A 24,350-nucleotide genomic window follows, 5' to 3' on the forward strand; every position below is an offset into this window, starting at 1 on the left:
AGGCGGAGGGAGGAAGGCAATTTAACGGCAGCCCTCAATTCAAGCCCTCTGTTCCTCCAACAACACACACTGAGATGTTGAATACACAAGCCATTTGTAAGTCTAGCAGGCTGGCACTTTGTGACCTACTACGCAAAAGGCATCCTGTGCTATAATCACATACAAGCCTTCCTGTAGATAAAGTTGTAAAATGGACTTTGATGCTCCCAGCCTCTATCTGGGTCAAATTGACAAAATCTCCTGGAATCTATTTTTATGGCCATTTTTTTTTTTAAACAGACTTGTAATAAGGAATTCAACAATTCCACGCCAGGCAGTTTATTACAGTTGGCAAACAATGTCGAGATGTGGAAAATAAACATTTGCACTTTATCATCTTAAATGTAGACTAATTTGGCAGAGGCACTATGCAGCCAATTTTGTTGGATCTGATGGGAATTTGGTCAATAGAATAAGTAAAAATATGGATTATCAATGTTTTAATAGAAATGTGTGAGCCCTTGATATAGGATTGCTTAGTGTCAAAGGTTTTTCCACAACTCAACCTTCTTGGGTTTTCGGCAGGTTCTGGTTCTCTCAAACAGCACTGTGTGAACTAATCTTGGGTATTGAGCTTTTCAGATCTACTATAGAAATGAAAGCTAGCTAGACCCTTTGATGTATCAAAATTCATCAGGGTACAGTATGGATTTTTAATCAGCTACATCATATTACTTAGCATTCAACACAGGAGTGTTTTGTTTTGTGGCCATCGATACTGGATAAGGTTTCCATAAAAAAAAAAAGCCCAAACCTTATCAGAAGATGCCACCAAAAATAGCTGTGTTTGCTGTGTAATTTAGAGGTTTTGTCCATCTGGTCAGTGCAGTACATCTCAGATCCTTCCAGAAGCTGAACACCCACACAAAGCCTGGGCAGTCTTAGTCTGTCGCAGCCAGTCAAGTCCATGAGGGTGTGTTTCAGGGTAAAATGAAGGCAACTAGAACCAGAATAAAACAAATAGCTTTAACTTCTCACATGGAGAAGTGTTTTATTATTTGAGAATGGGGATATTATCAGCTGTTACCAAAAAGGTTTCATTCCTCAGCGAAAGACCAAAACATACATTTTTTCTGAGCTCCCCTTCCAGGACCCCATCATTTGGCCTCGTGAGGAAATAATAGCATACAAGAAACCCCATAAACAACCTCCTGCAGTACCTTGATTAGTTTCAAATTAACTGAACCAAGCAGGGTATGCCCAGACAGGGCTTTCCAATTCAAATTAACTGAACCAAGCAAGGTATGCCCAGACAGGGCTTTCCAATTCAAATGAACTGAACCAAGCAGGGTATGCCCAGACAGGGCTTTCCAATTCAAATGAACTGAACCAAGCAGGGTATGCCCAGACAGGGCTTTCCAATTCAAATTAAGAGGTAAATTATGGACACATACTGAAGCCAATGGTATTTAGTCATGTTTATGTAACTTTCAAATTCAATGACCCAAATTAAAAGCAAGGTGTAACTTTTAAAAAAACAGGATCAAACAAAAATTTCCACTACAAAAATGTTACTGGAAAGACTAAAAAAAGATCACGGGAAACAAGTTGACAATGAAAGGCAGTTTCAATAAAATAAAAACATAGGACTAAGTACAGCTTTCATACTCAATTATATCAGAAAGAAACAAAGCACTGTATCAAAATTACAGTTGACAGAAGAGTATCTTCTAATCAACTGAATCATTTAAACCTTTGAGGTTTCTTTTACATTTCAGATATTAAAAGATGTCACAGGGCATGATGGGGGAAAAAAAGAAATATATACACACACTTTTTCCCAACCCAGTTGTCCCTCTTTGGTCGCTCATTAAATAGCAATCTTTTCTCAAACCTTTTCGATTTCAAAAAAAATATCAAAATAAAAATAAAATGCACTGCCATCACATGCCCACTTCCACATCGAGAAGGGCATGCTTGATCTAATACTCTGGTGTCGATTTAGCAAAGGACGTTTGTTAAAAATTACAGAATATAAGTGTAGAAAGACTTAGCGTAGAAAGACCTAGCACGTGTAGAAAGGCCTAGCACGGATCAGAACTACTGATCATGATAAAATGGCTACGTAAAATATTGAGAAAATACAAGCAGGTAGGAATCAAACCATTAGACATGGCAGGATTTTGTATTGTCACCGTCAACCATGTATGTGGCACACAGACACACAAAAGCCACAAGAATTGGACAACAACCTTTCTGCAAACTTCAGAACCCCTCCCCGTGCCCAGCAACAAAAAAACAATGGCGTAGGTTAATTTTATGTCACAGCAAGAAGACACTACTTTTCTACTAACTAAGAAAGAATTAAGTGATAGTTAGCCTAGAAATTATATTACAAGAACCAAGGAGATGTCCCCTTGCAAGAACAAATGTGTAGCCTTTCCAATCTCATTTAGTCCCCCCCCCCACTCCTCTATTATTGTATGGAATAAGTATGGAAAACAAGTACCCCTTCACCCTTTTCGGTTTACTTGTGACCCCCCTTGCTGGTTTTGAAGGAAACCTGCAGTATCTTGTCTCCAAGCCGGTAACCGTTGAGGCTGGCGATGGCCATGGCCGCCTCCTCGTAGTTGGTCATGGTGACGAAGCCGAAGCCTTTGCACTTATTGGTGTTGAAGTCGCGGATGACCTTGACGTTGGTGACGGCTCCGAAGGGCCCGAACATCTGCCACAGGATGCCCTCGTCAGCGTCCTGGCCCAGGTTGTAAATGAAGATACACCAGCCGGCCGTGGAGTTCCCTTCAGCGCTGACCGTAGACATGCTGCTCATGTGGTCTACACTCATCGGAGAGAACCTGCCAGGGGCACAGAACAACGGTTCTTCAAATACTACTTCATAGATGCCGGTTTAAAATAACCCACAAACAAGGTGCAAGCCTGATGACCAAGGAAATACAGAATATAAATCACGAACAATTCAGGGGTCTAGGTTGTCTGGGGTTCTAGTCTCAACTCCCCGAGATCACAAAAATACCCTTGCTAACAACCGGGCACTGATAAGCATTGTGTAGCGCAGTCGGCCACTCACCTGAATCTCTGGGCCTGGTGGTGTACTGGGCCCCCAAAGCGCCGACCCTGGTTGTGGTTGAGTTGGTTGATGACTTGGGAGTTCTTGGCCTGGTTGGGGTTGGCAGCAAACTTCACTGTGATGGGCTCCGAGGCCCCAGGGGGTTTCTGCCCATTCAGGTCTTTAATGGCGTCCTCCGCCTCAGCCCGTTTGTCAAAGCGGATAAAGGCCACACCCCTGGACAGGCCTGAGAAGCAAGGGGAGGAAATGGAGAAGCCGTTAATGGAATAGGCTACAGATGCCCAAAAATTGTTTTGCCCTAATAGTTATGATTTGGAGAGTGGAAAGTCCACTTGAGTGGCATCACTTGTGCTCATTTAATTGAGTCAGCCTGAATGAGAAATATTTGTCCAGTGCCTGCCTACCTGAGGCCTGATCGACCAAGACACGTGAGTTGATGATCTGGCCATAGCGTGTGAACATATCCTCCACGTCTTTCTGTGTCATGGTCTTGGGCAGCCCACTAATGTAAAGATTGGCATCCTTAATACCGTCAGAGCTCGGCCTGGCGAAGGACACCTGATGAGACGACAGGTCAGTTTCCATTGTGCAATTTAAAGAAAATATTTATTTAAAAAAAGAATGCTTTGGAATTAATTTGACAAAATTACAAAAATGTTTTTTAAAAAAATCAGATTCAAAATCAAAAACTCCCAAAATGTCTCGTAAACTTTAAAAGCAAAACAAAAGAACAAAAGAAATATTAAAATCCACAAAATTCTGTCAGTGGTGAGCAGCTACTAAATTAAGGAAATATAATTTCTAAAAATGGGTCCATTTTGAAAAGTTAAAAGCTATAAAAGGAAAATTATAATAAATGTAATTGTGAAATGCAGGGCTTTGAGTCGGCACAACGTCACACTCAAGCAAAACTAACTCTGCAATAACCAGTAGTGTTAAATTAAAAACTAAAGTAGTCTGAACAAAATTAATAAGCTTCAGTATAAATATGTGCCGAAAATAAAACCATGTCAGGTTACCCACACAGGCAAACTGCTTCAAATCAAACTTTCCAAAACCGATAAATTATAGAACAAAAACATTTAAATATGACATGATTGTTTAAGTAGACATGTTACCCAAATACCTTTATATGCTTTTGCAAATAGACACTTTGCAGGAGGGCTCCCCCTCAACTGCCCAGGGACTACTTGAGAAACATATCACATCCATCAGTTGAAACATGAAAACACCTGATTGCACGTTACCTTGATAGTTTTAGACTGTAGTCTCAGCCCATTGAGGGTATTGATAGCCCTTTCTGCATCACTAGCGTTAACATAGTTAACAAATCCGTACCCTAAACTGTGGCCTGGAGAAAAAAAAGGGGGGAAAAACAACAAAATAAAATAACAAAAGTTTGTCCATATTTACAGATTGGATACCAGTCTCCCACAGGAGATATCAGCACAATGCATGCATTTTGGCAAAAACATTTGCAAAGGAAAACATTTTCTGCAAAATATGGCCCAAGAAAAAAAGACCCACATTGAAATAGTGTAAATTAAAAAACATTTTTCAAATAGATGGGAGAACAGCCGTATATAATAACAATAGATTCAAACGTTAGTATTCTATCAAAATTATTTAGGGGTCACGTTAATGCAGGATTCTGAAAAAGGTCAAACAGAAAAAATATCTTGCTGCATTTAGTAAACACAGATCAAAAATGGGAAATTCTGCTCGGCTTCAGTCAGGGTTCGCGCAAAATCATTACAAATGTAAAAGGACTAATTTGGTGCGTCAGTTGCACTTCGCTCAGATTCAAAAGGCACTCGCACATCTGAGACATCTTTGTTGCAGGTGCATAGTAAATTGAATAAGATGAGAAAAATGAAGAAACCCGCAGACTGCTCTTGCTAGTCTCACTGCTCTTTATTAAGCTTTATGTAATGGCCTCAAGGCCTTCGTCAGAGCTTTTGGGGCCTTGAGGCCGATACGCAAAGCTTAATTTCTCACCTCCACTCAGATAAAGTATCTTTGCTCATCATTGGATCACCAGACTCACTGATGTGTAGCGGACTTTTCTCCAGTACTTTCCTCCGGTGTAGTTTTTCTTCAGTAGTAGGTTCAAATGCATGACTAACTTCAAGTAAAACACTTGAATTACAATATAAAATGCAGGTGAAATGTTTTTTTAAATTATTTATTTAAATTTTAAATGGTCTACGCTGTGAAAATGCAGATTTACATAAAGCTAATGCGACCCTTGATATCGAACACTTAATTTAAAAAAAACTTGAACGCCCTATTTCCAATAAATATTCACACGTTACAATTTTAAATTTGAAACTAAATAGAAACCCATTATAACTAGTCACCAAAGAAAAGGTATTTAATGCTTGGTTTTACAATATGGAGTTATCACCAAATCTAATAACATAGAGCAGCCATAATGCCCAATGAAACAAGAAAACAACCGCAAAGACCATAAACAAAACTCCCCAAAGACCACCATTAAAAGAGATAGTCAAGTAACGAAAGTTTAAAGAACATATGTAACAAGATGTAAATATAGCACAGAAAAACAGGAGTTGAAAAACAAAAAAATACTATCCCTGATCCCAACACCAAATCAGGTAGTCTGCAATTTAAAAAAAACTTAGTATCAAAATACATTTAGTAAAATAATTTTAGCAAACACAGGAGTTGCATACAAAGTAAAATACAATTACAGTAACCAACAAATAATGCATTGAATATACAGACTAGTAATCAAGAAAGAAAATATTGGTAAAGTCAAACAAAAATATTTGATGTCACATTCAACATCAGACTTTTGTAGTGGACTACATGTGCACAGACACAGAAGGCCAGGGCCATGTACCACCTTCTGGAGAGTGATTAAAGTAAATGAACTGAGGTCAAAAGAAAAGGGTTTGGACTCACTCTGGTTTTTGTGATAGGGATTACCTGCCACTTTATCGCGGATGAGTTTGGCAGACTCCACCTCGCCGATGCTGCTGAAGAGACTCCGCAACTCGTCCTGGCTCATGTTTTGGGGCAGGTAATTGACGATAAGGTTGGTTTTGGCATCTTTAGGCTCATCTGCCATGTGTTCGTCGTAATCGTTATCATAAACTACTTGCTATAATTTCACGAGAATGGGATGAGAGTAAGTGAGCCATTCCGAAGACAACTTCATCAAGGATGATAAACAGTAAACTAGTTCCGATCATAGAGAATGCTGCCCATGTTCCAAAAGAATAAGACATGCAAAACAGAATGCTTTCTCAAAATACAGCCAAAGTTGAATCATCTGTGGACTTACCTTTATGTTAATTGAACCCTTACTTCCATGCCGTTGTGACTCTCTGTTGTCACCCTGACAACTCTGTACCTCACACACCTGCAAGAGAAAAACTGGTTAATTTACAATCCTTTGACCCAGACAACTGAGCACTTGACACCATTCCACTCCTTTTCCTAGTTCTTGTCCATTTCACAACAGTCATAATACAATGCAGGCCAAAACTTCTGCGCAACAGCACAATGCATCCCAGTGGGCATACAACGTGATAGACGTATTTTACTGGTTGAAATCTGGTCGGGACGTCTTATAACCAGATCACAACCAGATTAGTGTTTTTCAAGAAATCTTAATTTAGTTGATATTTGGTTCAAATCTGACCAATTATCCACACTGAACAAACATATTAAAAGCAACAATTTAAAAAGATTTTACTGCGTTAGAGTTCATAAGGAAATCAGTCAAATAAATAAATTAGGCCCTAATCTATGGATTTCACATGACTGCCTCATGCAGCATGACATATTTTGCATGGTTGATCAGGCTGTTGATTGTGGCTTGTGGAATGTTGTCCCACTACCCTTCAATGGCTGTATGAGGTTGCTGGAACACGCTGTTGTACACGTCGATCCAAAGCATCCCAAACATGCTCAATGGGTAACATGTCTGGTGAGTATGCAGGTCATGGGTGGGGGGGGTGGGACAGTGTCAGCTTCCGGGAATTATGAGCAGATCCTTGCGACATGGGGCTGTGGCATTATTATGCAAACGGCGGCGGATGAATGGCAAGAAAATGGGCCTCAGGATCTCGTCACGCTATCTGTGCATTCAAATTGCTGTCGATAAAACGCAATCGTGTTCGTTTTCAGTAGCTTATGCCTGCCCATACCATAACACCACCATCGAGCAAACCGCTCACCTACACGATTCCATACATGTTGTCTGCCATCTGCCCGGTACAGTTGAAACCATCCATAAAGAGCATACTGCTCCAGCTTGCCAGTGGCCATCGAAGGTTAACCACTGAAATCAGTTACCACTGCAAACTGCAGTCAGGTCAAGATCCTGGTGAGGACGACGAAAACACAGATGAGCTTCCCGGAGACGTTTTCTGACAGTTTGTGCAGAAATTCTTTGGTTGTGCAAACGCCCAGTTTCATCAGCTATTCGGGTGGCTGGTCCGAGACAATCCCGTAGGTGAAGCCAGGTGTGGATGGTCTGGGCTGGCGTGGTTACATGTGTTCTGCGGTTGGGAGGCCGGTTGGTTACACTGCCAATTTCACACAAAAAAAACAATGGTGGAGGTGGTTTATGGTAGAGAAATGAACATTTAATTATTTGGCAACAGTTCTGGTGGACATTCCTGCAGTCAGTATGCTAATCGCACAGTCCCTCAACTTGAGACATTGTGTTGTGACAAAACTGCACAGTGGCGTTTTACTGTCCCCAGCCCAATGTGCTCCTGTGTAACAATCGTGCTGTTTAATCAGCTTCTTTATGCCACACCTGTCAGGTGGTTGGATTATCTTGGCAAAGGAGAAATTATCACTAAAAAGGATGGAAACAAATGTGTCCAAATAATTTAGAAATAAGCTTTTTGTACGTATGGAACATTCCTGGGATCTTTTATTTCAGCTCATGAAACCAACACTTGACGTATATTTTTGTTCAGTGTATAAACGTGATTACTTCATGTTTCAGCATGATATGTACAGCCCCATGTCACAAGGATCTGTGCACACTTCCTGGAAGCTGAAAATGTCCCAGACATGTCACCCATTGAGCATGTTTGGGATGCTCTGGATCGATGTGTACAAGAGCGTGTTCCAGTTCCCGACAATATCTGGCAAACTCACACAGCAATTGAAGAGGAGTGGGACAACATTCCACAAGCAACAGCCTAATCAACTCTATGCAAAGGTGATGTGTCACGCATATCTGTATTACCAGTCATGTGAAATCCATAGATTAGGACCTAATGAAATTATTTCAATTGACTAACTTCCTTATATGAACTGTAACATCTTTGAAATTGTTGCATGTTGCGTTTCTATTATTTATTTTTTTAAATTTTCTATTCAGTATATATGAGCAAGATGCTCTTTTGTGAAGACATTTATTTTTCATTTAACCTTTATTTAAATAGTGTTAGATTCTGGGTTAAACTTGGAACATTGTTATACTAGAGACATGATACATGTGGTATCATTCCCAGAGACTATGTATATTATTACAGGAGATAGCTCGTAGGAGAGGGAGGACAGCTAACCGTGCACAATATAGGGACTATTATGAAGTTAAATTGAACATTACATAACCCCCGATCATGGTGAGACTAGAAGAGATAGTGGTGGCATTTCAGACAGCATGGTAAACTTTTAAGAAACCTGTGGCTCAGAGTTTTGTTAGGTTGGATATTCTTCCAACTCATTAATCTTCCCCAATTTCTAACAGCCGGCGAACACTTGACAGATTACATATAGTAGTTATTCTCACGGCAGTCGCTGTGGGAACAGTAATTGAAGGAGGCTATAATCATGGGCCATGTTAGTAGTAGCAGGGGTTACTTTAGTAGCATTATAGGGTTATCAGTTTATGAGGACCCATGTCACATGGCTGGGTAGCTGGTAAGTGGGAGGCCGATGGGAAACGGGGGCTGTTATTCAAATGTCACAAACTAGTGATCTTGCCATAAGGGGGGAGGCGATGTTGTCAGGAAATGACCCATGCGTCGCAGTGTGTATGTCCTCAGGTGAAAGCAGCACGAGGAGCAGGAGATAACCACGGGCAGGGGCTGAATTCCGGAGAGTGAGTGTACATCAAGATACACCAGGCGGGGTGTTGGGACAGCGTTGATCTGGTCCACACACAGTACTCCTCACAGCACCTGCAGCAGTAAAGATAGTCATGTCTCTCCTCGGTGGGTGCACAGTACTCACGGGAAGTGAGGTCCAGCTGCATAATGGGTGAGCTTGAAGACGCCATGACAGAGGAAGCGGAGCGAGAGAGACTAGATTCCACTGTAGACATGCAGATGGGTTGGGTCTGGGAGCTACTTTGACATCATAGTTGGGTTAGCTGCTTTTTTTGGTTAATGCATCATATGAAAGGATAGATGTTGGGGGTAATTGTACTCTCAACAACATTTTGAAGGCATTGATGTGAAAGCATATACAGTGCTGAGTTACCTCAAGAGGATGTAGATTAGGGATACGCACTTGCCTGTCAGGTGACGTGCCTATCAGGTGGCAATGGAGGAGATGGGGAACAAAGGGAAAAAAACATGGCTTGCAAACATCTCTCGGAACCTGGGGCCGTAAAGGCGAAGACTGGGCGAAAACATGAGGCTTTTTAGGGCTTTCATTTTTGTGGAATCCAGCAGAAAAGTATTCTAGAGGCATAGAGTCAGGTGAAGAGAGAGTTGGAATTGTCATGTCTCAGACTTTGGGTATCATGCATATATAATTACGCATAGCTTACCACATTGTTAATAGTGTTATGTTTTGTGTTTCTCGTTGCTTTGCAAGTTTTGTGCCATCACTCTTAGGAATCAGAGGGAGAAAGTGGAGAAACTAAAAGCAGCTCCAGCTGAAGCAGAGGAAGCCAACAACTTCAGCTGGAAAGGCATTCTGTTGTGTGATGAAGAGTGTGCATATAGACCAGCGGTCATAAGCATAACTGGGAATGTTAATCATGTTTTATTTTTATTTGTCCATTTAAGTAATTTCCAATTGTATGTAATGTTGAACAGTACTGAGTTAAATGTTCCAAACGGGGGACTGTTAGATTCTGGGTTAAACTTGGAACATTGTTATACTAGAGACATGATACATCAGAAGTAATACTATAGTATCTGAGGAGTGATAGAGACTGGTTTTTACATCAGAAGTTAATGGTTATCTGTAGGAGCCAGATGGATTTGAAATGTGCTGGGTAGAGGGGAGGCAGTCACAGGATTGCTATAGATGATACGGGTGGAGAGCTTTGGATTAGCCATCAAGGGGGTTGAGGTCAGGCCAATTTAAGGGAGAAAGAAGGGTTAACACACCATCACTTCGTCTTCCTGTCAAACTATACAAGATGTAAGGGTTGGAGAAAAGGAGTGCATCTTAAATTGGACTAATATATACGCATACGATTACTGGCCCAACGCTGTAACCACTAGGCTACCTGCCGCCCCTCTAAGCTATAACTGCCAAACTTTTAGCCAGCTGAGTCCACAAAGTTTCTTCAGGAATGTCCGTTTCAAATCTCAGACTGATAAAGTTGTAATGTGCCAATTCTCTTCACTGCAGGTCTGACCCATCACACCACTCTTCAAGAGGGCCACCACGCTCCAGTTCACCTTCTGTGCTCAGAGGTCCTTGATGAGGATCTACCCCACCACACCACTCTTAATCATTAATAAAATAAAACTATGGGAGTTTATATACTCTGTCCCAGTATTTCTATGCGTGTAATGCCTGTGGGTGAATTATTAAACAATTACTGTATGCAGATGTGCAATTGTTAAACATTTTTAGATTTGTTTTTGCCATTGCGTGATCTATTTTAAAATGTAAGAATATATGTTTCAGATTCCAACTTTAATTGGAAAATAAATACATAGAAATATAATGAACAATGTTTTCAGTATCCAACTTTATCCTCCAAAATACTTTTTACAGTAGGTAATAAGCTGTAGTCAGGTGGTCATTACCAGTTTATGAAGAGATCTTAACTATGACCAGTAGGCTACATAGTAATCAGAATTATGACCATTTGGTCAGAATAAATGTCACAATTATGCCCAACTGGTTGTTTGGTTGGCCAGAAAAACGTGTCATATTCTGGTCGGTAAAAAGACTTGAAAAAAAACATGTCCCTTTTCAACCAGAATAAGACGTCTTTTCAACCTGGTTTTGCCCACTGGGATAGTTACAAAATAACTTTCAAGAACATTTGACAGAGCCACTCACTTTGAGGTATCTGATGTGTCCCCTTCTGACTGCCATGTAGATGATTCACAAATGCAGATGCTGAAATAAAAAGTAACAGTTTGCTACAAATGAACATAAACAAGTCAGGCGGAGGGGGTCCTAGCTAAACCAGTATCTTGGCAAAGGAGAGGATGAATATGACGAGATCTACTTTCTGCCCAGAAAGCGACCATTCAAGCACCGATAGAACAATGAGACATTTATACATCTATTGAAATATCTGTGAAGAATCCACTTGGCGTTTCCACTCACTACCAAATATGGTAGAGAGGAAGCCGACTAGTCGGTAGCGGGAGAAGATGGGATTTTGGCCAACATTCACCAAATTCTCTCATCGATGAAACATTTACAGTTAAAGTCAGAAGTTTACATACACCTTAGCCAAATACATTTAAACTCAGTTTTTCACAATTCTTGACATTTAATCCTAGTAAAAATTCCATCTTAAGTCAGTTAGGATAACCACTTTATTTTAACAATGTGAAATGTCCGAATAATAGTAGAGAGAATTATTTACTTTAGCTTTTATTTCTTTCATCACATTCCCAGTGGGTCAGAAGTTTACATACACTCAATTTATATTTGGTAACATTGCCTTTAAATTGTTTAACTTGGGTCAAACGTTTCTGGTAGCCTTCCACAAGCTTCCCACAATACATTGGGTGAATTTTGGCACATCACTCCTGACAGAGGTGGTGTAACGGAGTCAGGTTTGTAGGCCTCCTTGTTCGCACACACTTCTTAAGTTCTGCCCACAAATTTTCTATGGGATTGAGGTCAGGGCTTTGTGATGGCCACTCCAATACCTTGACTTTGTTGTCCTTAAGCCATTTTGCCACAACTTTGGAAGTATGCTTACGGTCATTGTCCATTGGAAAGATCAATTTGCGACCAAGCTTTAATTAACTTCCTGACTGATGTCTTGAGATGTTGCTTCAATATATCTCCATAATTTTACTTCCTCATGATGCCATCTATTTTGTGAAGTGCACCAGTCCCTCCTGCAGCAAAGCACCCCCTGAGCGGTATGATGGATGCATGGTCCCATGGTGTTTATACTTGCGTACTGTTGTTTGTACAGATGAACGTGGTACCTTCTGACGTTTGGAAATTGCGCCTAAAAGACGAACCTCCACCATTGTGGAGGTCTTTAAAAAAAAATCTGAGGTCTTGGCTGATTTCTTTTGATTTTCCCATTATGTCAAGCAAAGAGGCACTGAGTTTGAAGGTAGGCCTTGAAATGCATCCACAGGAACACCTTCAATTGACTCAAATTATGTCAATTAGCATATCTGAAGCTTCTAAAGCACAGGTGTCAAACTCATTCCACGGGGGGCCGAGTGTCTGCGGGTTTTCGCTCCTCCCTTGTACTTGATTGATGAATTAACATCACTAATTAGTTAGGAACTCCCCACACCTGGTTGTCTAGGGCTTTATTGAAAGGAAAAACCAAAAACCTGCAGACACTAGGCCCTCCGTGGAATGAGTTTGACACCCCTGTTCTAAAGCCATGATATCGTTTTCTGGAATTTTCCAAGCTGTTTAGAGGCACAGTCAACTTAGTGTATGTAAACTTCGGACCCACTGGAATTGTAATACAGTGAATTATAAGTGAAGTAATCTGTCTAAACAATTGTTGGAAAAAATACTTGTCGTTCAAAGTACTTGTCCGAACCGACTTGCCAAAACTATAGTTTGTTAACAAGAAATTTGTGGAGTGGTTGAAAAACGAGTTTTAATGACTCCAACCTAGGTGTATGTAAAAAGCCGACTTCAACTGTATCTTAATACAGTTTTATGTTCCCAAAACTATAATCTGTTATTTACAGTGGACTAAGCTTTTAAAAATTGCGTTGTTTAGGACGGCAAAGGCGAAATGAGTTATTGCAAATGCACACTTCAGAGTAGGCATTCCTTAACATAAATATGCAATGCATGACAGTGCCAGAGTGCAGAAAAACTGATGAATCTACAAATGTGCAACACCAGCTGAATATGACCAGTGTCAGTAAAAAACTATATATATTAAATTGTTGCCAGCAGCAGTTAGTCACCAACGATCTGGATAACCTGAAAACAGCCTAACCAGCTCTACTTGAGCGAGTAAAATGGTATGAGTGAAGTGTTCTCTCATTTTATGTCTGGAAATAAATAGCAAGCTAGCCAATGTAAGCTTGGATACTTGACTGCCATTGTGAGGTCAGAACGATCAGATCAACACTGCTCCTCAGCCAGAGCCTCCAGTGTGCACTGACCGCTCCGTGAGCTAAACGCTCTGAATTTATGAACAATCTGGCAAGCTCTGAATAGAGTGTTGCCAGATTGTCCATTCGTAAATTCAGAGCGTTTCACTCTCGGAGCGTTCAGAGCCCACACGGGAGGCTCTGGCTGAAGAGTATGGTTGATTCGAGCATTCTGACCTCACAACGGCAGTCAAGTACCCAAGCTAATGTTGGCTAGCTTGCTAGCTACTTCCAGACACAAATGAGAGAACACTTCACTGACCCTATTAGAGCTGGTTAAGCTGTGGACGTTTACTGACACCGACATATTCAACGGGTGTTGAGCGTTTGTTAATTCGTCAGTTATTCTGCGCTCTGGCACACTCAAATGAGTGCTCTACAATCGGAGTAGATATCCAGAGTGACTGAAAAACGGGCTCGTTTGTTCCCATTAGAAACGACAGGCTGTGGTCTATCTTGATTCAAACTACCCTTCACCAGCTCTACAAGCCTTATGTCAAAATATTTCCGTTATTCACCAAATATGCCTGCAACTATTGTAATTTACTGCCGTTACTCCCGGTATGTACTTCCCCAAAAAATCTAAATAAAAATGCACAACAGATTTTTTTGTATGTATTGTTTTTGACTGGAAGAGGTAAAAAAAAAAATACATCTACATTTTTATGTAGACTATTTTTGGAAGTACATACCCGGCGTAACGGCAGTAAATGACGATCGTTGCAGGCAGGGCAGGCATATTTGGGAGCCAATGAGCTCGATCAAAGACGGGTTTATTGCTATATTTGGCGCGATATATGCTCAAATTGCATGTGGTAACGTCGTTAATTTTACTAACTAGCTAACGTTAGCCAGTATTGGCAGCACACTTCCTGGGCATGACAGCTTTGGACCACGCGACGACGAAATGGACTCGCCAGCCAGATAACGTTAAGACGTAACGTTAACGTTAGCTGACTATCTTTGGCAATACGCAGTAGCTAACTAACACCAATGATGGTCGATAAATAAATTGTTCACTCAGGCAGTTTACCATTGAAAAGTGTGTCTACGTAATGACCAGGGTGGCTCCCACAGACACCAATCATGCGGGAACTGCTTAGTCTACTTAAGTCATTAACTTCAAAAAAATATTCGTTTCCCTATTATTAACCTTTGGCTAACACTATTAGCCAACTATCAATGCAAGTTTGGCATATGTTTATAACCCATGTGTCTTGCATTAGTAAACACCGCAGACAATACGAGACGGTAGGAAGTAAATAGATAGTTTGCTATTTAGGTAACGTTAGTAAATAAAGGCATAGTAGCATTCGCTAGCCACTACTAGGCCGGTTTGTCTGGACCGCATTGCACATACATAGTTAGGGAACGTTACCTACTTAACTTACTAGCTAGTTACACTGTGCACGAATGGGAAAGATAACTAGTTCACTAAATACATTGTCATTGGATTAACGTACCTGCTTTACCGCTACTCCTGTGATTAATAATAGGCCGAAAAACTGACCTGTACGCGGAAACCAATTTAGAAACAAATCGGCGGCGACCAAGCTAGCCAGCTATTTTTTTTCTCTTCCGTCCAACAAAAATTAAACACCGGTGGCGGTAACACGCGCAGTCGTGTGGTTGCAACCCAGTCTCTCATTAACTATGTACAAATAAGCACTATGTTTTTTATGTACTAATTAATAGAACACACTCATGACGCATCTCGCTCACAACTATAACACCAAAGACCTCTGATGCCACGCCCCTTCTGAATTTCTTTAAACTTGATGCAAGTTTGTGCTATTAGTACAAATAAACATAACTGCTTACTTGGATGTAGCTAGCTATTTTACTGTTAGAAAGCAAGGTTCGTCATCGGACAAGAATTGAGCCGTAATATAGCATTTTCTGTATTTCGACCCGTATAACTCTAAACTCTTCTTTTATTTTAACCAGTTACGCGTATTGGTTCGCCTTGTAGACAAGTGATATTTATTCACTCTGGCCAACCGTATCTTGTATGCTAACGTTAGCTTTCTGGTTCAAAGTGAACATTGGGGCTTTTTAGCTAGCTACTCGCTGTTATTAATTATGTAAAAAGACAATCAATAATATCAATTGTTTAAGCACATGGAAATATTTTTTTGTGAATTATTGCGTTATTTATTTCATGATTTAAAAGTGGCGGGTTATGAGTGACGGACTGTGAAACTCAATCTCCCATGATTCCGTAGTACCGGAACTGACCGTTTCATCATTTGTACCGGAACTGATAGTGTTGTGTTCGTTCTTATTACACCTCAGTGGTTGTGTTGAATACTTCACCCAACTTAAAATAAGAAATTACTCTGCATATAAGACATACCATATAATAAACAGAATTAACTATTTTAATTAGATCTTTGATGGTGTACTGTAGCTAGTTTATTTATGGCCTGTATGTGTCCCAAATAACTGATTCCATAGTTATACTGGTGTCTGCACATTTAAAACTGTAAACTAAGTCTCTTTTTGCTGCCTGTATATCAATTGTGCAAATGTGAATATACAAATATAGTTCATAAATAATAATACCAGGATTGCTCACACCTAAAATTTGAGTGAATTAAAGCAGATCAATAACAAAAACATTTTAGTGTTAACTGTGGAGGCTTTGCCTTTTGCTTTTGCACAATATAATGCAATCCCACAATAAGAAAATGCACATTTCCCCACAATAATGAAACCTTTTCCTTGTTGACTTATTGAACCAATAAGGGTTAAAACAAAAATGTGTTTAAGAAACCCTGCCCTAAAGAAACTCCAAGGGAGATTCCAAGAGCGAGATCTCCCTTGGGGTATTTCTTAACAGACTTATCAAGGCTAGGATCGTTACACTAGTCCCTCGGTTCAGAAAACACAACCCGTGCTTCTCTATAGCAAATTCTTCAAGCTTTAACAGGACATGCTTTTGACCCTCATGCACTATCCTACTCTGCGCATCAGATTAGCAAATGGTAGGAGGGGCTATTGACATGAGGTAGGCGTAAAACCAGGTCGCTTGACCCTGAGGAAATCACACTACACACAACAACCCCAAAAGAGTAAGGGCCTCATCAAGGCTAGCGTCGTTCAACTTGTCAGGCAGCAGTTAGGACATTTCTAACTACTACTAAATGCTGTTGCAAAATACTAACAATTTTTTTGCTGGCTCACTGGCTTTTATTTCAATGTGGTATTAAATACAAAGCAGTGATATAAAATGTTCAAATGCTCAGACCGATTGACTGTAACCTAAGCCTCTGTCTTGCAGGCATGAACTCTTAGGTATGTATTAAAAATAAAAATAAAATATTATATTACTACCAAAATAAGAGGAACCACAGCTAATGTACATTAAAACCACATTGTGATACACTTGTAATTGAATGACATATGTATCTAATATAATGACCTACAGTTCATATCAAAATTTGATGACATATATCTGTCATAGTGGATTCGTATCTCTTCACCCATAAAACACCGTTATACTAATGCCTTTAAGTTACATTATATAAATAACACAATTTTTATTTAATAGTTTTCAGTATCAGTACCCATCCTCCTGCAGTATCCATGCTCTTGCACCTATCCCCACAAGATACAGGTACAGTATGCTAGAATGCCAAACATATGCCATGCCAAACTTTTAAAAAGTTCATACAGCCAAGTTATTCTTTTCATCAATTCTGTCATTACATTTTGGGCAGAGAGGCAGACCCTGTGCGCACAAACGTGATGGGAAAAGAGAGAGACAATGGTTGACAGCATGCTCTCTGCTGAAGGTACTTTATTGGGCCAGTGTCAGTTTGAAGGGTTTTATTGCCCCTTGTCCCCAACCAACATTAATTCATCAGGATGATGAGGGGTCCCTTACCTTCCAGGAGCAAGGTGTGTGTTTATTTTTTAAGTGTTTCAAATTAAATCTGATAGCACCTTCGATACCCACTTTTTAGTCATGCTGCACAATTTTCAAATCATCAGTATCTACAGTCCAAAGATAATTAACAATTTATTTGTGATTCTTTTGTGTTACATTTTCGTTTCTAGTTTGTCTTTTGCCCATAGCTATGCCACAGCAGTGTGTTTTCCCCCACTTCCCAGCGCCCTGACAGTGACAAGTTGCAAGCAGTCATCCTGATTGGAATAAATGATAGTATGTGGTTTTTAAGGACTTTACTTCTATTCACATGTTTTTAAAGAATGTAATTAATTACTTCCTAATAATTACTCCTGACTCAGGGCGCTACAAACTGTCCCTTCCTGATATGAACTGCTCCGGGTGTCTGAGACGTTGGAGAGTGGGGCTGGACGAACTTGTAAAGAGTGGCTACTTGCCAGCCACCGTGACTCACCAGACCATCTTCACAGTAGACCTCTTCAAGTCCTTTGAAGGTGTTGGTCCCACATGCCTTTGTGGGAATGCTTGACGGAAGAACAAAGCACTTTGGCAGGGTAAGTGTGTGTATATACTAATCAAATTATACTTTTAATTAATTTGTGTTTAATATTTGTTCCTAATATAAAAATTGGCCCTTATACCTCTGTATGTTGTGCATGCGATTAGAGTGGAAAGATATGTGGCGGCACATTCCAGAAGGCATTCCTCGAGTGGACGTAGGGCGTTTGGAAATAACCAAGCTTTGTGGAAGCGACCTCCTCCATTGTCCTGCCTGCTCACAGGAGATGCATGCTATATCAGTGGGTGGGAATTGTAAGCAATACCGCTTCCAGAACACCTCAGGGTTTGTACTACCTACTTATGTGTTGATGTTTTGTTCAGGGTATAATTATGCCTTCTTAAAGTGCATGCTGGTCGTCTTTTTAGTATGAAGTATATGTTTGGGATGTTATATTGCAGTTGGTCTTCTTTTTAGAAGAAGATTAATTGTCAAGTAGAAGGTCATTTTCCATGAAGAAAAATTGTGGAACGGTGACGTTTTGTTCTTTATCCCAACTCCTCACACACGCACGCACACACACACACACACACACACACACACACACACACACACACACACACACACACACACACACACACACACACACACGCACACACACACACACACACACACACACACACACACACACACAGAGGTTGGAGCAACACTGTCGGATGTCTGGGATTTGAACCAGCAACCCCTCTCTAACTTCTAGGCTACCTGCCACCCCTTGGTGGTTTGGTTTGATGTATAATTTTGTGATGTAATCTTGCAGCCTGACTCTATTTGGTGCTGAGAAGGACTTCTACGACGGTGTCTTCCTGGCGAAAGACATGTCCATAAAAAGACCACGCATGTCATTTTTCTATTACACAGTTTCTATAATATAGCTTTCATGTCACCCAGTTTAGAACTTGTTTATTTTAAGTTAATCTCTGCACTACACTGTGATTTCTTATGTTGTAGATGCCAGTCAAAGGAGTGTGTGGCACATCAGAGTGGACAGCGGCCAAAGAGACGTCAGGAAAATCATCTGCCAAAGTAGATGAGGAGGGCCTTGAGATAGTAGTTTGCCGACACAGCGTTTTCCTCAAGGCCCCCAACATGTACAGAGGCGAGGTATATGCCTACTTAGTGTACTTGCAGAAGGAGTTGTGTTCTGTTGGCACGGTGGGCTTCTTCTGCTGCAATGTTACATGCAAATACTGGCCATATTTGCAGAACATTGTTCAGGCATGCCCAGACAATGCACTCTCTCCTCTGCTTTATGCATGCGAAGGCGCATGAATGGTCTTGTGAGGTAATTGTTTTCTTTCAGGACTGTTTTTGTGTTATGCAGAAAGGATATTGTAATGCCTTTTTAAATAGAATGAATACATTATTTAAAACATTTATTTGTTCATTAAGGCATTATAGCTCAAATGGGGAGGCCGTAATTAGTCTCTGGCAACACATCCAGAGAGGAAGTCGAGCAGGACATCAACGACGCTGTGCTTCATGAGTGGGTTGCTGAGGTGCAGCAGTGGATGTTTCTCTCTCTCAATTTCAAAATGTGTCACATCTGCTCCTGCAACGCCCTCTACTGCTCATCCTGTGTCTCCTTGACCTACCGCCACTCCCCCAGTACTCTCTCCCTCTCCCCCGCTCTCTCTCTCTCTCTGTGTGTGTGTGATTGTGTGGGCGGAGACAGGTGTGCTGCAGTCAGAGCAGATCCCCACCAGCTGCCACCTGTTCCATAATCAAGACCTCTACAAATACTCAGCCCTGCTACTTCCACGCTGCCAGATCGTAATCTCTGCTCAGTCAGTCTACGGTTCTAGCCGTTTGTTACTATTCAGATCCTGTTATCCTTGACTGACACTGTTTTCTTCTCCGCTACAGTTCTGCTCGCTCTTACTCTGGTCCCTGTCTCCAGTCCCACGTCTCGTTATTCTGTCCTGGATACCCCACTCTACTACTCCTTTGGATTCCCCTCCGGACCTGCTTACCCTGTCTCAACCCCTCTCGCTCCAGCCTCAGCCTCCGCACCTGGTTTCCAGCAACCCGCCCGAGCTTCCCCTGACCTGCACTCCATCTTCCCCCTGTGTTTCAATAAATACATTGGTTACTTCATCCCAGTCTCCTCGTCTGAGTCTGCTGTTGGGTTCCACTCCGCGTAACATAATTACATTGATGTCAGTGAAGGCATGTTTGTTATGTAATGTAAAACATTTCAGTAAACTGAGAAATTACATGACCATAAACAACAGAGTATCTTGTGAGCCATAACTCTGCATGTCTTGTAAAATGTTATAACTTATATGACAACAAATTCTTTCGAAATTTGTTGAATGCTTTGTACTCTGTGTCTCTATAGTAGCTCTATAACTTATAGTCATGTAATATATCTGATTATAAACTGGTTGGTTCGAGCACTGCATGTTGATTGGCTGACGGCCGTATACCACGGGTGTGACAAAACGTTGGTAACTAGTTTATAATGGCAATAAAGCACCTTGGGGGTTTGTGGTATATGGCCAATATACCACGGCTAAAGGGTGTATCCAGGCACTCCGTGTTGGGTCGTACTTTAGAACAGCCCTTAGACGTGGTATATTGGCCATATACCTCACCCACTCGATCTTTATTGGTTAAAGCTACAGTCCGTCTAATCACCCCTTATTATTCAGACGGTAACAAGAGGAGACATCAGATTCTGAGAAATTGTTGAGGACAAGAAGGCCTTGACAGCTGCCATTGTTCAACTTCACGAGCAGCAGGCAGAGTTTAGGCTCCCCACAGTGGATGAGCTGCTCAATACTGACAACTTTGTGTGGTCATAGGAGAGACTTGGCAACAGTAAGTGTATGATTGCAGAAGGTTTCTATCTACCTTCAGTGTAGGCTGCAATCATTGCTGTTGTACTGTTATATACCTCTGTGAGCTTACATCTCAAAGGCAACAGAAATCTTGCCATCAAATGCTGGTGAACAGACTGCAGGAGGAAGATAGGATCCTGGTGCAGGAGATGAAGAGCCACTGGGGAAGCCTACAAAGAGCCACAGGAACTCTGGAGGCACTGTCCCTACAGCTGCAAGGTCAGAGTAAGTTGAGGTTTATACTATTTTTGGACCAATTTTTTTTTTCTTGCTATACAAATATCCTCCGCACTATTTTGTGTATTGGAATTGTAAATAATTTACGGCTTTACATGTGACTGTTAGGCAATGCAGTGGAGTTGTCAGAGGGATGGAGGAATGGCCGTATCTGCCTCCTGAAGAGAAGATTGAGTAAAATGCCACAAGACCAAGTCAACACCAGGAACACTTACCACAAGCTAATTCTGGGAGAAGGGACTATTATTGATGACTCTGATGAAAATGAAAGCTTAGATGAAGATAGTTCTATTGTTGAGAGCTCAGATGATGACTTTTCTTTCTGAAATCCTAAACCACCCCTGCATCTTTCTCTCTGTTGTTCTCTCTCCCACGGGAGAGGGAGAAGGCCGCCACCACCTCCCTCAGGATCAGCCTGGTCTCCCGACGTTGACCCCTGACATAGTACGAATAAATTATTTCCATGTAATAAAAAATTCTAACCAAATCAAATTGTATTTGTCACATGCACCGAATACAACATGTGTAGTAGACCTTACAGTGAAATGCTTACTTACAAGTCCTTAACCAACAATGCTTTTAAGAAGTTGAGAAAAAAAGAGTGTTAAGTAATAATAGATAAGTAGAAAATAGAAAATAAAAGTAACAAATAATTAAACAGCAGCAGTAAAATAACAAGCGGGGCTATATACAGTGGTGCAAAAAAGTATTTAGTCAGCCACCAAATGTGCAAGTTCTCCCACTTAAAAAGATGAGGCCTGTAATTTTCATCATAGGTACACTTCAACTATGACAGACAAAATGAGGGAAAAAAATCCAGAAAATCACATTGTAGGATTTTTTATGAATTTATTTGCAAATTATGGTGGAACATAAGTATTTGGTCACATACAAACAAGCAAGATTTCTGGCTCTCACAGACCTGTAACTTCTTTTTTAAGAGGCTCCTCTGTCCTCCACTCGTTACCTGTATTAATGGCACCCGTTTGAACTTGTTATCAGTATAAAATACACCTGTCCACCTGTTTTTCTGCTTGACTTTAAATCAGTTGACGGTGTGTCAATTAAAATCTTATATTGAGTAAAATGTAATGTAGGCCAATGTAGCAGAATTAGGTCGGGCTCCTGTTACTTTCCCCAGATGAAATTGCATGCTTATGTCAGACGGTCAAGATACGGTATATAGCCTACAAGCAAGGTGAAAAAACGATGAAGACCAATTATCTGCCTTACGTGCGTTCTTTCTGTAGACTACAACTTCATCATATTGACTTGCGACAGGTGTGTTTATCTGCTTGGGTTTTGTGGGCTACTTAACAGAGGGATGTATTTTCTGAAAGCCAAATCATGGCAAAGCTGCTCTGTTTGAATAGGCGGTGAGAATTCAGTGCATAATTGTCTTGCTTATCAGAAATATGCCGTGAAGAAGACCATGGGAATAGAGGGGCGGTTCTTACCATATAAAGGGTGTAGAATGTTTAAATAGTATATTTTCAAGGTTCTCAAGGCTCCAATATCGATATAACATTGTTTTTTATAAGCATTTACATACACACACTTGTTTTCTGCCAGGAAGCTCTATACACCACTAGGAAATGTTATATTTTAACAAGCCATCTCTGGTCATGGAATCCCCCCCAAAATGTTGTTTTGTTTTTTGTAGCTCAGACTTGTGGCTTGGCACAAAATATATTTGGGATGAATCAAACATATTTGTGCAATCTCATACCCCTGCTGGCTATGGGGTGCTTTGTAGCGCCCCCCAAAGGTGCATTTTATCCAAACTTGAATGATTTGTAAGTCAAGAACAGATTAACATATCCGAACATTATTTGACATGAAGGTTTACTAAGGGACCCTAATTAAATTATGAGGTTCCACCATTTCAAGCTTAAATATTAATGACTGAAAAACACATTTTAAAAAGTGCCCCACTTCAAACATTGAGTTGGTATGTGCTGAAACAGCATTATTTAGGTTTTAATAGAGGTACATATGAATTTGCACGCATATTAGAATGATATTGACAAAGATATTATTAAGCATCTGGTTAGTGTTAGAAAAAAAACCTACAAAATGGCGGCATATTTCTAGTTCAGAAGTTATCTGGTTTAAGGAAAAAAATGTGTAATTATTTTCACATAAATTATTTAATAAAAAACAGATATCGCATAAGAAAAAGTAAACGTGATTCAAATTAAAGACAGACGCAGCTACAATAATTTATGAACACTATCAAAAAGTAATAATACAAATGTGACAGGATCACGATACCTTTCGTACAAAGGAAGTATCAACGTCACGAGCCGGAAGAACAAAGCAGTGACCCAAACCATAAATACAACCCAGGCTGCGGTCCAAACACTTAAAAGACACACCCTATCCCCTCAGCCCGCAAATTAAGTGGACACTTCTGATGACGTATCATAACGTCTGACGAGTATACACTTGTAGGGCTGGGGGCGAGGGAGGAAGGAATGATTTTTAAATGGACCACCCTTGGCCGGAAATTCATCACTCGTTCATCCCGTGATGATTGTGGCTGCGGTCTAAACACTTAAGACACACCCTCGTCCACTTACCCTCACCTTATGCCCTTGGGGGAATCCCTGCCTCCATCTTGGAGGGTGGTCCAAATGATTTGCCAAGCAAGGGAAGTTTGCAACATAAGCCCCTCAGCCCTCGTTTTCAGTCGGCTTTGCTAGTGCACAATTATGTTCACTGAAACTCCCCATAATTCAATTTGCGACGATTGTACATCTGCTAAGAAAAGTCTGCAAAAAATTAAAAACAACATCACTGGAGAAGTCAACATACAGGTGTAAGTAAAAATGAATGGGGGACACACCCCCAAAAATATTTTGAAGTGTCTGTCCAATATCTAGGAGATATAAGAAAGCTCAAGAAATAATTATTTTTTGGACACATTTAATCCCTTATTTTTGTTGGCACAAAATTGCCTCCATACTTCAATTTTATATATATTTTTGTTGTAATTTTTTTTTTACCCCTTTTTCTCCTCAATTGGTAGTTACTGTCCTGTCCCATCACTGCAACTCCCATATGGACTCAGGAGAGACGAAGGTCGAGAGCTGTGCATCCTCTGAAACACAACCGAGCCAAGCCGCACTGTTTCTTGACACAACGGCCACTTAAAATCAAATCAAATCAAATGTATTTATATAGCCCTTCTTACATCAGCTGATATCTCAAAGTGCTGTAC

At 40.6% G+C, this 24,350-nt stretch overlaps 1 protein-coding gene and 1 long non-coding RNA gene across 11 annotated transcripts; one reads left to right on the forward strand and one right to left on the reverse strand.

Moving 5' to 3' along the window:
• Positions 1 to 1,000: 1,000 nt before the first annotated feature.
• Positions 1,001 to 15,302, reverse strand: LOC129810996 (ELAV-like protein 1-B). Of its 7 annotated transcripts, none has more exons than XM_055862059.1 (8): positions 15,089 to 15,302; positions 11,315 to 11,374; positions 6,378 to 6,455; positions 5,996 to 6,194; positions 4,315 to 4,418; positions 3,472 to 3,625; positions 3,068 to 3,293; positions 1,001 to 2,834 (listed from the first exon to the last, which is right to left on the reverse strand). In XM_055862059.1, exons 2-8 carry the CDS (start codon positions 11,348 to 11,350, stop codon positions 2,507 to 2,509), a joined length of 1,125 nt encoding a protein of 374 aa, XP_055718034.1. In that variant the 5' UTR covers positions 11,351 to 11,374; positions 15,089 to 15,302; the 3' UTR covers positions 1,001 to 2,506. The 7 variants fall into 7 exon arrangements, with proteins under 7 accessions (XP_055718034.1, XP_055718037.1, XP_055718033.1 ...); XM_055862062.1 differs by having other exon boundaries at positions 6,020 to 6,194; positions 15,042 to 15,302; XM_055862058.1 differs by having other exon boundaries at positions 15,042 to 15,302.
• A 138-nt stretch (positions 15,303 to 15,440) lies between these two features.
• On the forward strand, positions 15,441 to 20,171 carry LOC129810999 (uncharacterized). Of its 4 annotated transcripts, none has more exons than XR_008752821.1 (5): positions 15,441 to 17,197; positions 17,301 to 17,481; positions 17,641 to 17,746; positions 17,833 to 18,045; positions 18,158 to 20,171. It is a non-coding gene; the product is annotated as an uncharacterized LOC129810999 (long non-coding RNA). The 4 variants fall into 4 exon arrangements; XR_008752823.1 differs by having other exon boundaries at positions 15,441 to 17,481; positions 18,158 to 19,834; positions 19,914 to 20,170; XR_008752824.1 differs by having other exon boundaries at positions 15,441 to 17,481; positions 18,158 to 18,335; positions 18,999 to 20,169.
• The last annotated feature ends 4,179 nt before the right edge of the window (positions 20,172 to 24,350 follow it).

The sequence above is a fragment of the Salvelinus fontinalis genome, chromosome 14, assembly GCF_029448725.1.
Source record: "Salvelinus fontinalis isolate EN_2023a chromosome 14, ASM2944872v1, whole genome shotgun sequence".
NCBI lineage: Eukaryota > Metazoa > Chordata > Actinopteri > Salmoniformes > Salmonidae > Salvelinus > Salvelinus fontinalis.

Coding starts and splice junctions, on each gene's coding strand:
- LOC129810996 (XM_055862059.1), bottom strand. CDS start 11,350: ATGGCAGTCAGAAGGGGACACATCAGATACCTCAAA. Junction 6,195..6,377: donor AGGGTTCAATTAACATAAAG/GTAAGTCCACAG, acceptor GTGAAATTATAG/CAAGTAGTTTATGATAACGA. Junction 2,835..3,067: donor CACCAGGCCCAGAGATTCAG/GTGAGTGGCCGA, acceptor TGCCCCTGGCAG/GTTCTCTCCGATGAGTGTAG.